General features: G+C 54.5%; 1 protein-coding gene across 4 annotated transcripts in view; it reads left to right on the plus strand.

The window, feature by feature from the left end:
* Window positions 1-16,133, plus strand: part of SIN3B (SIN3 transcription regulator family member B) — a 44,509-nt gene that overhangs the window by 756 nt on the left and 27,620 nt on the right. For all 4 annotated transcript variants that reach the window (XM_075611218.1, XM_075611219.1, XM_075611220.1 and 1 more), the window contains exons 2-7: window positions 9,852-10,082; window positions 10,256-10,362; window positions 11,670-11,823; window positions 13,096-13,344; window positions 14,668-14,811; window positions 15,909-16,031. In XM_075611218.1, coding sequence (XP_075467333.1) covers window positions 10,008-10,082; window positions 10,256-10,362; window positions 11,670-11,823; window positions 13,096-13,344; window positions 14,668-14,811; window positions 15,909-16,031 — 852 coding nt within the window. In that variant the 5' untranslated portion in view covers window positions 9,852-10,007. The remainder of the gene's footprint in view (window positions 1-9,851; window positions 10,083-10,255; window positions 10,363-11,669; window positions 11,824-13,095; window positions 13,345-14,667; window positions 14,812-15,908; window positions 16,032-16,133) is intronic.

Here is a 16,133-nt window from a genome sequence, read left to right on the forward strand (position 1 = left end):
GTAAGAGGGGGGGGCTTGAGGAAGGTAAGAGGGGGGGCTTGAGGAAGGTGAGAGGTGGGGGGGGGGTTTGAGGAAGGTGAGAGAGGGGGGGACTTGAGGAAGGTGAGAGAGGGGGGGGCTTGAGGAAGGTGAGAGAGGGGGGGGCTTGAGGAAGGTGAGAGAGGGGGGGGCTTGAGGAGGTGAGAGAGGGGGGGGCTTGAGGAAGGTGAGAGAGGGGGGGCTTGAGGAAGGTGAGAGAGGGGGAGGGTTTGAGGAAGGTGAGAGAGGGGGGGTTTGGTTTGAGGAAGGTGAGAGAGGGGGGGGCTTGAGGAAGGTGAGAGAGGGGGGGCTTGAGGAAGGTGAGAGGGGGGGCTTGAGGAAGGGGGGATTGAGGGGGGGGCTTGAGGAAGGTGAGAGAGAGGGGGGGCTTGAGGAAGGTGAGAGAGGGGGGGGGGCTTGAGGAAGGTGAGAGAGGGGGGGGGGCTTGAGGAAGGTGAGAGAGGGGGGGGGGCTTGAGGAAGGTGAGAGAGGGGGGGGCTTGAGGAAGGTGAGAGAGGAGGGGCTTGAGGAAGGTGAGAGAGGAGGGGCTTGAGGAAGGTGAGAGAGGGGGGCTTGAGAGAGGGGGGGGCTTGAGGAAGGTGAGAGAGGGGGGGCTTGAGGAAGGTGGAGAGAGGGGGGGCTTGAGGAAGGTGAGAGAGGGGGGGCTTGAGGAAGGTGAGAGAGGGGGGGCTTGAGGAAGGTGAGAGGAGGGGGGGCTTGAGGAAGGTGAGAGAGAAGGGGGGGCTTGAGGAAGGTGAGAGAGAGGGGGGGCTTGAGGAAGGTGAGAGAGAGGGGGGGGCTTTGAGGAAGGTGGAGAGAGGGGGGGGCTTGAGGAAGGTGAGAGAGAGGGGGGGGCTTGAGGAAGGTGAGAGAGGGGGGGCTTGAGGAAGGTGAGAGATAGGGAGGGGGGGGGGCTTGAGGAAGGTGAGAGAGAGGGGGGGGGGCTTGAGGAAGGTGAGAGAGGGGGGGCTTGAGGAAGGTGAGAGAGGGGGGGGGGCTTGAGGAAGGTGAGAGAGGGGGGGGGCTTGAGGAAGGTGAGAGAGGGGGGGATTGAGGAAGGTGAGAGAGAGAAAGGGGGGGCTTGAGGAAGGTGAGAGAGAGAGGGGGGCTTGAGGAAGGTGAGAGAGATGAGGGGGTCTTGAGGAAGGTGAGAGAGGGGGCTTGAGGAAGGTGAGAGGAGGGGGGGCTTGAGGAAGGTGAGAGAGAGGGGGGGGGGCTTGAGGAAGGTGAGAGAGAGGGGGGGCTTGAGGAAGGTGAGAGAGGGGGGGCTTGAGGAAGGTGAGAGAGGGTGGGATTGAGGAAGGTGAGAGAGGGTGGGATTGAGGAAGGTGAGAGAGGGGGGGGCTTGAGGAAGGTGAGAGAGGGGGGGGCTTGAGAAGGTGAGAGAGGGGGGGCTTGAGGAAGGTGAGAGAGAGGGGGGGGCTTGAGGAAGGTGAGAGAGGGGGAGGTTTGAGGAAGGTGAGAGAGGGGGGGGTTGGTTTGAGGAAGGTGAGAGAGGGGGGGGGCTTGAGGAAGGTGAGAGAGGGGGGGGCTTGAGGAAGGTGAGAGGGGGGGGCTTGAGGAAGGGGGGATTGAGGGGGGGGCTTGAGGAAGGTGAGAGAGAGGGGGGCTTGAGGAAGGTGAGAGAGGGGGGGGGGCTTGAGGAAGGTGAGAGAGGGGGGGGGGCTTGAGGAAGGTGAGAGAGGGGGGGGGGCTTGAGGAAGGTGAGAGAGGGGGGGGGCTTGAGGAAGGTGAGAGAGGAGGGGCTTGAGGAAGGTGAGAGAGGAGGGGCTTGAGGAAGGTGAGAGAGGGGGCTTGAGAGAGGGGGGGGGCTTGAGGAAGGTGAGAGAGGGGGGGCTTGAGGAAGGTGAGAGAGGGGGGGGCTTGAGGAAGGTGAGAGAGGGGGGGGATTGAGGAAGGTGAGAGAGGGTGGGATTGAGGAAGGTGAGAGAGGGTGGGATTGAGGAAGGTGAGAGAGAGAAAGGGGGGGCTTGAGGAAGGTGAGAGAGAGGGGGTGGGCTTGAGGAAGGTGAGAGAGAGGGGGGGGCTTGAGGAAGGTGAGAGAGAGGGGGGGCTTGAGGAAGGTGAGAGAGAGGGGGGGGCTTGAGGAAGGTGAGAGAGAGGGGGGGCTTGAGGAAGGTGAGAGAGAGGGGGGGGGGCTTGAGGAAGGTGAGAGAGAGGGGGGGGGGGGCTTGAGGAAGGTGAGAGAGGGGGCTTGAGGAAGGTGAGAGAGGGGGGGGCTTGAGGAAGGTGAGAGAGGGGGGGGGCTTGAGGAAGGTGAGAGAGGGGGGATTGAGGAAGGTGAGAGAGAGAAAGGGGGGGCTTGAGGAAGGTGAGAGAGAGAGGGGGGGCTTGAGGAAGGTGAGAGAGAGAGGGGGGGCTTGAGGAAGGTGAGAGAGGGGGCTTGAGGAAGTGAGAGAGAGGGGGGGCTTGAGGAAGGTGAGAGAGAGGGGGGGGGGGGCTTGAGGAAGGTGAGAGAGAGGGGGGGCTTGAGGAAGGTGAGAGAGGGGGGGGCTTGAGGAAGGTGAGAGAGGGTGGATTGAGGAAGGTGAGAGAGGGTGGGATTGAGGAAGGTGAGAGAGGGTGGGATTGAGGAAGGTGAGAGAGAGAAAGGGGGGGCTTGAGGAAGGTGAGAGAGAGGGGGGGGCCTTGAGGAAGGTGAGAGAGAGGGGGGGGCTTGAGGAAGGTGAGAGAGAGGGGGGGCTTGAGGAAGGTGAGAGAGAGGGGGGGGCTTGAGGAAGGTGAGAGAGAGGGGGGGCTTGAGGAAGGTGAGAGAGAGGGGGGGCTTGAGGAAGGTGAGAGAGAGGGGGGGGGGGCTTGAGGAAGGTGAGAGAGAGGGGGGGGGGCTTGAGGAAGGTGAGAGAGGGGGGGCTTGAGGAAGGTGAGAGAGGGGGGGCTTGAGGAAGGTGAGAGAGGGGGGGCTTGAGGAAGGTGAGAGAGGGGGGGATTGAGGAAGGTGAGAGAGAGAAAGGGGGGGCTTGAGGAAGGTGAGAGAGAGAGGGGGGCTTGAGGAAGGTGAGAGAGAGAGGGGGGCTTGAGGAAGGTGAGAGAGGGGGCTTGAGGAAGGTGAGAGAGAGGGGGGGCTGAGGAAGGTGAGAGAGAGGGGGGGGGGGCTTGAGGAAGGTGAGAGAGAGGGGGGGCTTGAGGAAGGTGAGAGAGAGGGGGGGGGGGGCTTGAGGAAGGTGAGAGAGAGGGGGCTTGAGGGAGGTGAGAGAAAGAGGGGGGGGCTTGAGGAAAGTGAGAGAAAGAGAGGGGGGCTTGAGGAAGGTGAGAGAGAGAGAGAGGGGCTTGAGGAGGTGAGAGAGGGGGGGCTTGAGAAAGGTGAGAGAGAGAGGGGGGGCTTGAGAAGGTGAGAGAGAGGGGGGGGGCTTGAGGAAGGTGAGAGAGAGAGGGGGGGGCTTGAGGAAGGTGAGAGAGAGGGGGGGCTTGAGGAAGGGTGAGAGAGAGGGGGGGCTTGAGGAAGGTGAGAGAGAGGGGGGGCTTGAGGAAGGTGAGAGAGAGAGGGGGGGCTTGAGGAAGGTGAGAGAGAGAGGGGGGGGCTTGAGGAAGGTGAGAGAGAGGGGGGGGGCTTGAGGAAGGTGAGAGAGAGAGGGGGGCTTGAGGAAGGTGAGAGAGAGAGAGGGGTGTCTTGAGGAAGGTGAGAGAGAGAGAGAGAGGGGGGCTTGAGGAAGGTGAGAGAGAGAGAGGGGCGGCTTGAGGAAGGTGAGAGAGAGAGGGGGGCTTGAGAAAGGTGAGAGAGAGGGGGGGCTTGAGGAAGGTGAGAGAGAGGGGGGGCTTGAGGAAGGTGAGAGAAAGGGGGGCTTGAGGAAGGTGAGAGAGAGGGGGGGCTTGAGGAAGGTGAGAGAGAGAGGGGGGCTTGAGGAAGGTGAGAGAGAGAGGGGGGGGGCTTGAGGAAGGTGAGAGAGAGAGAGGGGGGTTTGAGGAAGGTGAGAGAGAGGGGGGCTTGAGGAAGGTGAGAGAGAGGGGGGCTTGAGGAAGGTGAGAGAGAGGGAGAGGGGCTTGAGGAAGGTGAGAGAGAGGGGGGGGGCTTGAGGAAGGTGAGAGAGAGGGGGGGGGCTTGAGGAAGGTGAGAGAGGGGGGGCTTGAGGATGGTGAGAGAGAGAGAGAGGGGGGCTTGAGGAAGGTGAGAGAGGGGCTTGAGGAAGGTGAGAGAGAGAGAGAGAGAGGGGGGCTTGAGGAAGGTGAGAAAGAGAGAGGGGGGCTTGAGGAAGGTGAGAGAGAGGGGGGGCTTGAGGAAGGTGAGAGAGAGGGGGGGCTTGAGGAAGGTGAGAGAGAGAGGGGGGGCTTGAGGAAGGTGAGAGAGGGGCGGCTTTGAGGAAGGTGAGAGAGAGAGGGGGGCTTGAGAAAGGTGAGAGAGAGGGGGGCTTGAGGAAGGTGAGAGAAAGGGGGGCTTGAGGAAGGTGAGAGAGAGGGGGGGCTTGAGGAAGGTGAGAGAGAGAGGGGGGGCTTGAGGAAGGTGATAGAGAGAGAGAGAGAGAGAGGGGGGGGCTTGAGGAAGGTGAGAGAGAGAGGGGGGGGACTTGAGGAAGGTGAGAGAGAGAGAGAGGGGGGTTTGAGGAAGGTGAGAGAGGGGGGCTTGAGGAAGGTGAGAGAGAGGGGGGGCTTGAGGAAGGTGAGAGAGAGGGAGAGGGGGCTTGAGGAAGGTGAGAGAGAGAGGGGGGGCTTGAGGAAGGTGAGAGAGAGAGAGAGAGAGAGAGGGGGGGGCTTGAGGAAGGTGAGAGAGAGAGGGGGGGGCTTGAGGAAGGTGAGAGAGAGGGGGGGTTTGAGGAAGGTGAGAGAGGGGGGCTTGAGGAAGGTGAGAGAGAGAGGGGGGGCTTGAGGAAGGTGAGAGAGAGGGGGGCTTGAGGAAGGTGAGAGAGAGGGGGGGCTTGAGGAAGGTGAGAGAGAGAGGGGGGACTTGAGGAAGGTGAGAGAGAGAGGGTGGGGCTTGAGGAAGGTGAGAGAGAAGGGGGGGGGCTTGAGGAAGGTGAGAGAGAGAGAGGGGGCTTGAGGAAGGTGAGAGAGAGAGAGGGGGGCTTGAGGAAGGTGAGAGAGAGGGGGGGCTTGAGGAAGGTGAGAGAGAGAGAGGGGGGGCTTGAGGAAGGTGAGAGGGGGGGCTTGAGGAAGGTGAGAGAGAGAGAGAGGGGGGGCTTGAGGAAGGTGAGAGAGGGGGCTTGAGGAAGGTGAGAGAGAGGGGCGGCTTGAGGAAGGTGAGAGAGAGAGAGAGAGGGGGGGGGGGCTTGAGGAAGGTGAGAAAGAGAGAGGGGGCTTGAGGAAGGTGAGGAAGGTGAGAAAGAGAGAGGGGGGCTTGAGGAAGGTGAGAGAGAGAGGGGGCTTGAGGATGGTGAGAGAGAGGGGGGGGGCTTGAGGAAGGTGAGAGAGAGGGGGGGGGGCTTGAGGAAGGTGAGAGAGAGAGGGGGGGGGCTTGAGGAAGGTGTGAGATAGAGGGGGGGGGCTTGAGGAAGGTGAGATAGAGAGGGGGGGCTTGAGGAAGGTGAGGGAGAGAGAGGGGGGGCTTGAGGAAGGTGAGAGAGAGAGAGGGGGGGCCTGAGGAAGGTGAGAGAGAGAGGGGGGGCCTGATGAAGGTGAGAGAGGGGGGGGCTTGAGGAAGGTGAGAGAGAGAGAGGGGGGCTTGAGGAAGGTGAGAGGGGGGGCTTGAGGAAGGTGAGAGAGAGAGAGAGAGAGGGGGGGGCTTGAGGAAGGTGAGAGAGAGAGAGGGGGGCTTGAGGAAGATGAGAGGGGGGGCTTGAGGAAGGTGAGAGAGAGAGAGAGGGGGGGGCTTGAGGAAGGTGAGAGAGAGAGAGAGAGAGAGAGGGGGCTTGAGGAAGGTGAAGAGAGAGAGGGGGGCTTGAGAAAGGTGAGAGAGAGAGGGGGAGCTTGAGGAAGGTGAGAGAGAGAGAGGGGCGGCTTGAGGAAGGTGAGAGAGGAGGGGGGGGCTTGAGGAGGTGAGAAAGAGAGAGGGGGGCTTGAGGAAGGTGAGAGAGAGAGGGGGGGGCTTGAGGAAGGTGAGAGAGAGGGGGGGCTTTGAGGAAGGTGAGAGAGAGAGGGGGGGCTTGAGGATGGTGAGAGAGAGGGGGGGGGGCTTGAGGAAGGTGAGAGAGAGAGGGGGGGCTTGAGGAAGGTGAGAGAGAGAGAGAGAGGGGGGGGGCTTGAGGAAGGTGAGAGAGAGAGAGGGGGGGGTTGAGGAAGGTGAGAGAGAGGGGGGCTTGAGGAAGGTGAGAGAGAGGGAGAGTGGGCTTGAGGAAGGTGAGCAGAGAGGGGGGGCTTGAGGAAGGTGAGAGAGAGGGGGGGCTTGAGGAAGGTGAGAGAGAGGGGGGGGCTTGAGGAAGGTGAGAGAGAGAGGGGGGACTTGAGGAAGGTGAGAGAGAGAGGGTGGGCTTGAGGAAGGTGAGAGAGAAGGGGGGGGCTTGAGGAAGGTGAGAGAGAGAGAGGGGGCTTGAGGAAGGTGAGAGAGAGAGAGGGGGGCTTGAGGAAGGTGAGAGAGAGGGGGGCTTGAGGAAGGTGAGAGAGAGAGGGGGGCTTGAGGAAGGTGAGAGGGGGGGCTTGAGGAAGGTGAGAGAGAGAGAGAGAGAGAGGGGGGCTTGAGGAAGGTGAGAGAGAGAGAGAGAGAGGGGGCTTGAGGAAGGTGAGAGATAGGGGGGGCTTGAGAAAGGTGAGAGAGAGAGGGGGAGCTTGAGGAAGGTGAGAGAGAGAGAGGGGCGGCTTGAGGAAGGTGAGAGAGAGGGGGGCTTGAGGAAGGTGAGAAAGAGAGAGGGGGGCTTGAGGAGGGTGAGAAAGAGAGAGGGGGGCTTGAGGAAGGTGAGAGAGAGAGAGGGGGCTTGAGGAAGGTGAGAGAGAGAGAGAGGGGGGGGTGCTTGAGGAAGGTGAGAGAGGGGGGGGGGCTTGAGGAAGGTGAGAGAGAGGGGGGGGGCTTGAGGAAGGTGAGAGAGAGAGAGAGAGAGAGAGAGAGAGAGAGAGGGGGGGGGCTTGAGGAAGGTGTGAGAGAGAGAGAGGGGGGGGCTTGAGGAAGGTGAGATAGAGAGGGGGGGGGCTCGAGGAAGGTGAGGGAGAGAGGGGGGGGCTTGAGGAAGGTGAGGGAGAGAGAGGGGGGGCTTGAGGAATGTGAGAGAGAGAGGGGGGGCCTGATGAAGGTGAGAGAGAGAGGGGGGCTTGAGGAAGGAGAGTGAGAGAAAGGGGGGGCTTGAGGGAGGAGAGAGAGAGGAGAGAGAGGGGAGGTTGTGTGAGGGGGAGGTGAATGAGGGGGAGGTGAATGAGGGGTGGAGGGAGGGGTTTGTGGGGGGGTGGGAGAGGAGGGAGGGGGGGGTGGGAGAGGAGGGAGGGGGTGGTGGGGGGGTGGAGAGGAGGGAGGGGGTGGTGGGGGGTGGGAGAGGAGGGAGGGGGTGGTGGAGGGGTGGGAGAGGAGGGAGGGGGTGGGGGGGGGGGGGGTGGGAGAGGAGGGAGGGGGTGGGGGGGGCGGGTGAGAGAGAGAGGGGGGGCCTGATGAAGGTGAGAGAGAGAGAGGGGGGGCTTTAGGAAGGAGAGGGAGAGAAAGGGGGGGGGGAGCTTGAGGAAGGAGAGAGAGGGAGAGAGAGGGGAGGTTGTGTGAGGGGGGAGGTGAATGAGGGGGGAGAGTGGGGGAAGGAGGGAGGGGTTGGTGGGGGGGTGGGAGGGTGGGAGAGGAGGGAGGGGGTGGGAGAGGAGGGAGGGGGGGTGGTAGAGGGGGAAAGAGTGGGAAAGTGGGAGGGAGAGGAGGGTGAGTGGGGATGGAAAGTGGGATAGTGAGGGGGGAGGGAAAGTGGGAGCGTGAGGAGGGACGGGGAGTGGGAAAGTGGGAGGGAGAGTGGAATGTGGGAGCATGAGGGGGAGGGAGAGTGGGAGCGTGAGGGGGGAGGGAGAGTGGAAAAGTGGATCGTGAGGGGGGAGGGAAAGTGGGAGCGTGAGGGGGAGGGAAAGTGGAAACGTGAGGGGGGAAAGGGGAAAGTGGGAGCGTGAGGGGGGAGGGAAAGTGGGAGCGTGAGGGGGGAGGGAAAGTGGGAGCGTGAGGGGGGAGGGAAAGTGGGAGCGTGAGGGGGGAGGGAAAGTGGGAGCGTGAGGGGGGAGGGAAAGTGGGAGCGTGAGGGGGGAGGGAAAGTGGGAGCGTGAGGGGGGAGGGAAAGTGGGAGGGGGAGTGGGGGCGTTAGGGTAGAGGGAGAGTGGGAAAGTGGGAGGGAGCGTGGGAAAGTGTGAGGGGGGAGGGAGAGGGAGAGTGAGCGGGGGGGAGGGAGCGTGGGAAAGTTGGAGGGAGAGTGGGAAAGTTGGAGGGAGAGTGGGAAAGTTGGAGGGAGAGTGGGAAAAGTTGGAGGGAGAGTGGGAAAGTTGGAGGGAGAGTGGGAAAGTTGGAGGGAGAGTGGGAAAGTTGGAGGGAGAGTGGGAAAGTGGGAGTGTGAGGGGGAGGGAGAGTGGGAAAAGAGAAGAGGAAAGAGGGGAGAAGTTGGTAGAATGAGCGGGTGTGGGAGACTGCGTCTTTGCTAAATATTGGCAGGGAAATTATTGTACATAGTGGTTTGGCAGCATTTGTACTCTCAACAGTGGTGTTATGTTCCAGCTTGTGGGAACACCAATAGGTTTGTCGATTTAGTACCAAAATTAAAACAAAGACTGTGTCCCTGTATTGGTTGGACGTACGCAGATCAGCGTGGACTTCTGACATGTACATGTACTTCCTACACACCCCACCCCCATACACCAACCCCCACCCCCCCCACACACTCACGCAGGCACGTGTGCCCCCCCCCCCCCACGCATGCGTGTCCCCCCCACGCATGCTCATCCTCCTTACAGTATTGTCATGTAAATGTTACATTCCAATACATGTAGAAAGACATACAGTGTGTGTGTGTATGTATCTGGGATCTGACTAATATCTGATATATACACACACTGTATATCTATATATGACACTGGGATCTGACTGCAAACTTACAATAGCCTATGCATGTCAGTGTTACAATGCATTTAATGTGAATTCGTACAGAGCACATCAGATCATTACCTAGCTGCAGCTATGGGAGGATGGGTGTGCTTACCAAAGCTTTGCGCTGATTGCCTGGGTATCATGGCATTTTACATAAGCGCTTCTGGGTCTTGTAGTTTATCTATCTGTAAATGATATACTTTTAAAAGAGGCGCAGTACTACAACTCCAGAAGCCCCTGCAGAGAAGTGAGATCACATGACAAATAGGTGCAGCCTGAAACACAGGCACCAGGAGTGGATTTTTAGGGATTTGTCCACCCCTGCGGCGGCCATAAGTAATGTTTTGTAGCTGCTTAAAATGAAAGTATTTAGTCAGTTCTGTTAGACATCTAGAAATGAAGATGGTCTTCCAGCTGGATTATTCTCTGACTTCTTTTGTGGCATGCTTACGTAGGTGCCTGATGATCCGCAGATAGAGGGTGCCAGTGTTCTCTCACACAAGCCTTTTAAGCTTTTTCAATTGTCCCAAGATTCTATGCATGACGTTTTACCCTTTCACTGCCAGATGGACAAGGAACACATTGCTTTGTGGTAAAGGCTGTCACAGTAAAGGAATTAAAAAAAATGCTTGGGTTACATTATACTATCCTAAATATCAATGACACCAAAGGCTCTAGTAGGGTTTGAGGGTTTTATAAATGATGCGAAAGTTGGTTCTTATCTGTCATCAAATTCTATGTTTCTATCTCTAGAAAACGGGTTTATTTTTGTCTCCCCGCCTTTGGATATGACCCCTTGTATCTTCCTGAAATCATAGGAGATTTGCTGCCCCAAGCTAGGGATGGGTCTGTTGCTAGTTTCTATTGCCACAGAGAGACATCCAGAGTAGGGAAAAGTTCCTTTTTTAATACTGGTTTTTTTTTTATCCCCGTTCCCTCTTAGTGATCGTTTAGGTTTTGTATCCAGCACCCTAAAAAAAATTGGGGGTTCTGGTTTTGGAAGTCTGAGCGCCTCCTTCCTTTCACTTCCTCCTAAAACTGACCCTCTGTGGGAGAAGACCTTCTCACTGGCCACGCGTTCTTGATCCCGGCTGCAAAAATGGCGAGCGGCGGGGGCAGCTGTAAGTCTAACTCAAACAGCTGGAGCAAGTCTCAGGAGAAACTTCCTGTGCACGTAAGTGAAACAGTCATTCAACATGTAACTATGTGTGTGTTTAACTTAAACCCCTTCACTGCCAGAGGGGTTTGCAGTCCTGCCCTGGCAGTGACGAGCTTTTAAATGAATTGCCTGTCCATATATAATCACGGAATTGAACCACCGCTAAAGAAACTCGCGTCTCGTTTTAGGTAGAGGACGCGCTGTCCTACCTGGACCAGGTGAAGATCCGCTTCGGCAGCGACCCGGCCACCTATAATGGATTTTTGGAAATCATGAAGGAGTTTAAATCTCAGAGGTATGCAGAGCGGTTATCAAAATGCTTCCGCTTCTCACGTGGGAAGTGCCCAGGAAGAGGACGACATGTATTTCCAGATATATCGTTCAGCAAGAGCGAACTAACTGTATACTCCCGAATCCTGATCACAGCTTTCTTATGCCAAGAATGTGATTGGTTAGAGGAGCAGGCAGAGGACACACCAAGCATTGTTCTAGATTTCTTCACATCCGCGCTATGTTACTTTATATCCGGTTTGACACTCCTGTGTAAAGGTCACCGTTATCACATAAGAGATAATTGCAACCAATTCTGTTCCGTTTTTATAGCACCAATCACTGCTAACATACCGACAGGTTATCCTACCAATGCTTGAGAGGGTGGGGATAAGGGTAGAGGAAACATTTGGTTCATAAACACTCCCCTATTCAGAGGCTCCAAAGAAACAAGCAGCCATTTCTTTGCTTTGCGCATAGTTACATTTGTTTCAGGAACCCCAATACATTTTTTTGGTTCTTTACAAAGTGTTGGTATTTGTTCAGCTGCCAGAGATGGTCCCTTTAACTCATTCTGCATTTCCCTGTATACATTGCTTTCCCTAAAAACATAGCCAGTCTTTTTATAAATGTATTCCCTGAATCTGCCATCAGTCTCCAAGGGTAGTAAATGCCACATTGTGACTGCCCCGTCCTCTTAACGCGGCCTCTTGCCTAGTATTTGTGTTTCTAAATGCAGCAGTTCCTTGCCTTTATGGGAATGCAATTATCTAAGCTGCAGATCGATGAGCAAAGATCTTGCTTCCCAGGGCAAGCAATATGGCTGCTTATTTCAAGTGGAAGTGGTGTAGGTTCGAAGTGATTGTTATAGCCGGGCCAAGAAAGCTTAATACACAACAATGCAGTATTATTTAATACTGCACAACTGATTTATTTAAAAAAACAAAAAAAACACCACTTTGTGATAGAAAAATGAGCAGGATTATGGCGTTGCTACTTACGTGATGGGGTCCCCGGAGTGCCAGACCCCATGAGGTAGTAGCTACGTCTAATAGGCACACAGAGGGTTCAGAGACCCTTTCCATTGCTGCTGGTGAAAACTCCAGAACTTGTATAGTGTTGCACAAGACCCCTCCCCAACAGGTAAGGTTTTCAGGATATCCCTGCTTCAGCACAGGTGGCTGAACCTTTGATTGAGCCACCTGTGCTGAAGCTGGGATATCCCAATGATAAACCTGACCTTTTGGGGGGTGTCTTGGGGACTGGAGTTGAGCACCCTTGGTGTAAGCTTTTCAGTGCCACAGAAAACAGCTCTTGTCTTGTATGTTTCAGTATTGACACTCCCGGGGTAATCCGACGAGTCTCCCAGCTGTTTCACGAGCACCCGGATCTCATGCTCGGCTTCAACGCCTTCCTGCCGCTTGGATACAAAATCGAGCTGCCGAAAAACGGGAAGGTGATGGTGCCGGCCTCGCTGACCAGTCCGGTATGCTCCAAACATCGGCATGAAAAAGTTCATTGGAGTATAAGAAAAGGGTGGAAACGCAAGAAGGCAAAGAGTGAAATAGTTTCAGGGCAGGGAGTATCATTTATATGTAACTGTCGTCTTGAAATCACAGCCATGCCAGGTTTTGGGGTAGTTCATCCAATCCCAGATGAGTGGTGCACACGTTATCGCTACGTGACTGTTTATTCTCCCAAACTGGCTTGGCTGGGATTCCCTTTAGAAGAGGATTAAGAAACGCTGATTTTATATAACATATATATGCATGGAACCAATTTCATTTTAAAGGAGCACTTTTGGCGACGCCTTTTTATGGGTTTACAAAATAAATAATAGGATTGAAGCAGGGTGTCTCCGGCGCTGAACCGCGTTGATTTCAGATCCGGGGAGCCCTTGCTCACTGAGATACTGACCTCTGGCAGTGCTGCTGTTATCTCTGTGCAGTTTAAAGCTCCTTCGTCATGCAGGCCAATTGGAAGACACGAGGGATGACTTTGCGTCTTCCTATTGGCCCCGCGGGCATTTTAACCCGCCTTATTGAACGCCCAGTTGGGGGGCCCTACCTACGGAGGTAAGTATCTTAGGAAGCAGGGGGTCCCCGATGCCGAAATCAACACGGTTCAGCCCCGGGGACTCCCTGCTTCCATCCTATTTAAATAATAAATAAATAAAAGTTGCCAAGGGTGCTGCTTTAAAGGGTGAAAATAATGCGAATTCCATTTGTGCACAAAAGAACGTGAATAACCAGGAGCAAAGGACAGTGCTTGACAAATTAGCACAAAAAAGAGGAAGTAAATACAATTTCTTAAAATAAAAAGGATATTTTGGCTTTAAATAGGAGCTTTAAAGCGGCAATCCCCCTCAGAGGCCTTTAACTCCTATAATGTTGGTATCTTTCCTCTTGAGCGTGTCCTGCCCTCTCGTTAACCTATGGTTTTCTGATTCGCTAGCACAGTAACCTTTAGCCTGCACAGGGATTCAAGTGGGACTCCATTTTAACCTCCCGTATACTTCCTATTTCAAGTGCTTATATCTCCTGAACAGAGCATTGTATTTAAGAAATAAAAACGGTGCTGGAAAGGGAAGGAAGATACCTTTAAAGTAATTATGTGCAAAGAACAAACTGGCCATCAGCGTAAACTGTGGCTTTAATCTTAATAAGAAAGGACAGGTAGCCAAGTATGTTAATTGTCACTGTGAAAAAAACAAACCAAATTTGGATGATTGCGACTTGCCCATCACCTGTGTCCCCAGGTTTCTTCAGATGTTGCCACCAGCGCCCTGCCCAGCAGCCGGATGTCCCTTCCGCCCGCTCCTGAGAATTCGCACAGCGAACATGCGGAGGAGACCCGGCCGCAGGATAAAGAGAAGGGCCAAGTACCTCCCGAGTCTGACTCCGTAGAATTCAACAACGCCATCAGCTACGTCAATAAAATCAAAACGCGCTTCCTGGACCGGCCTGAAATCTACAGATCCTTCCTGGAAATACTCCACACTTACCAGGTAAAGAGGCATGTCTGTCGGTGTATTACATGGAGACTTCTCCACCTCTACAGGCGTGTCTGTTACCTGTATAATGCAGGTGGGTACTCCAGATAACAGGGGTGCCCAATGCAGTGAGTCCTGTCCATTCAGTTCCTTCCCCTCATACAGAGGTAACAGGAAGGGTTCACAGCTTTAGTGTTAGGACCTGCATTTTGGTTTACCTTGACGTTTGGTATGCAGGCTTACGACGCTTTGGCCAAAGGGTTTAACTAAAAAACCAAGTAATTACTATTATTATTCAAGTTTTTAAACTTTATATTTATTACCATATGTTAACACAGATACCCAGCAAGCTCAAACTCCCACACCCACCACAAAGTGAATATATTTATGTCAACCAGAGAGCTACTGAGTGTGGCAATTGTATATAACAAGAGACAGGGGGTGCCCAATGCTGCATCCAATTGACAAAACATATAAAGTAAAATACTTCAATAATAATAATTGGTTATTTAGTTAACCCTTTGGCCAAAGGCGTCATAAGCCTGCATACCAACGTCAAGGTATAACCAAAATAATGCAGGTCCTACACTACACTGTGAACACTTCCTTTTACCTCTGTGAGAGGGGAAACCATAATGGGTCTTGTTCCTGCAGCAAGTGAAATGACCTTCCAAGTAAAAGGGTGAAGGAGGAGGAGTGAGCTCTGGGGGGAGGTGCCACAGCCTCCCAAGAGACTATACTCTTATATTTACTTTATATGTTTTGTCAATTGGATGCAGCATTGGGCACCCCCTGTCTCTTGTTTTATTACCATATGTTTTGACAATTTGATGTAGCATTGGGCACCCCTGTCTTCTGTTGTATACATTTGTCACGCTTAGTAGCACTCATTTTGGCATAAATATATATTCATGATGTGGTGGATGTAGGAGTTTGAGCTATCTGGGAATATGTGGGTACTCCAGATACTCGGTGATATGTCCAGAGTTCTTTATCTCTCATCTCCCACCATACAACTTTGGGCGGGGGTGGGGGGTGGTTTTGAAGAGGTTCATATATATGCAGTGTTCGACAAACCTATACATTTGCTCGCCCCGGGCGAGTGGATTTAACCCCCGGGCAAGTAAATATTGGCCCAAGCAGCACACGTTTGGTACTAGGTGGTGAGTAGATTTTTTGGTGATTTGTCAACCACTGTATATATGCATATAAATACTTTTTGGTAAATGTGTAGAAAGTTATTTCTTGTGTATGTATGTATATATTATATATCCATCTGATCTATTTCTATAACTTTTTAGTATATTTCTTCCCGTTCTTTCCCCCCCCCTGTTATAGAAGGATCAGCTGAACCCAAAAGGCCGCCCCTTCCGCGGGATGTCGGAGGAAGAGGTATTCACCGAAGTGGCCAACCTGTTCCGGGGGCAGGAGGACCTCCTCTCCGAATTCGGACAGTTCCTCCCGGAGGCGAAGCGATCATTGGTATGAGAGTATACAGTGATTCCTGGAAGTTGAACAGTAAATTTATTTCTGGAAGAAAGGGGGGGGTGGGGGGTGAAAGCCCAAAACACACAATCTAGACTAAAATGTACTCTGATTTAACGCTGCAACCATTTGTTATTTTCAGACCATATCCCACACTTCTGAACTGTCAAGCCCAATTAAAGGGTTACCCCCACCTAAGACCAAAGTGTAATAATAGCAGTGATCTGTTTAACAGGTCACATCTGGGCAATTGATGCTTTATCAAAATCAGACATAAGCATTTTACAATAATTTGTTAAAGTTAGTTTGAAAACACGATGCGCTGAGACTTGGGAGCAGTTTGATTTTCCTCTGGCAGCTCCCTTCTGTGCGATAACACTGTGTTCAACAAGAGTTTGTACATTTAAAGCTCCCTCCCATCTCCCCCCTCCCTCCCATCTATCTCCCCCCTCCCTCCCATCTATCTCCCCTCTCCCTCCCATCTATCTCCCCCCTCCCTCCCATCTATCTCCCCCCTCCCTCCCATCTATCTCCCCCCTCCCTCCCATCTATCTCCCCCCTCCCTCCCATCTATCTCCCCCCTCCCTCCCATCTATCTCCCCCCTCCCTCCCATCTATCTCCCCCCTCCCTCCCATCTATCTCCCCCCTCCCTCCCATCTATCTCCCCCCTCCCTCCCATCTATCTCCCCCCTCCCTCCCTCCCATCTATCTCCCTCCCATTTCCCCCCTTCCTCCCTCCCATCTCCCCCTTCCTCCCTCCCATCTCCCCCTTCCTCCCTCCCATCTCCCCCCTTCCTCCCTCCTCCCTCCCTCCCATCTCCTCCCACCCTCCCATCTCCTTCCTCCCTCCCATCTCCCCCCTCCCTCCAATCTTTCTCTGAAATGGACAGGGTGGGGTAAGGGTAGAGGAAGGCATTGATTTGATTTAAATCCTGCTTAATTTTGTAAATAAACAAAAGTAGTTCCCTGGCTGTTTATCAAATACTATGGCCCAAATATAATGCAGCCTGTTGTGTATACGCTGCACTGCAGAGAAGGCGGTTTTACGCTGTGTTTGCTCAGTGACCGATTTCCCAATGTTTCTCTGTTTAAGTTCACTGGAAACGGAGCGTGCGACCTCAGCGGCCCCAGGAAAATGGAGTACGAAAGGAACCTGGAACACAGCCGGAAGCGCTCCAGGTCCCTCCTGCTTCGCTCGATGTCTTGTCCCTCCAAGGTAACGAGCGTTCAGATAGTGTTTCACCTGCACCCGCAGGCCATCATCTACTAAACCAGGGACATTCAACCCCAGTTCTCAAGTATCTCACCTCCCCCCCCC

This window comes from Ascaphus truei, chromosome 8 (genome assembly GCF_040206685.1).
Source record: "Ascaphus truei isolate aAscTru1 chromosome 8, aAscTru1.hap1, whole genome shotgun sequence".
Lineage (NCBI taxonomy): Eukaryota > Metazoa > Chordata > Amphibia > Anura > Ascaphidae > Ascaphus > Ascaphus truei.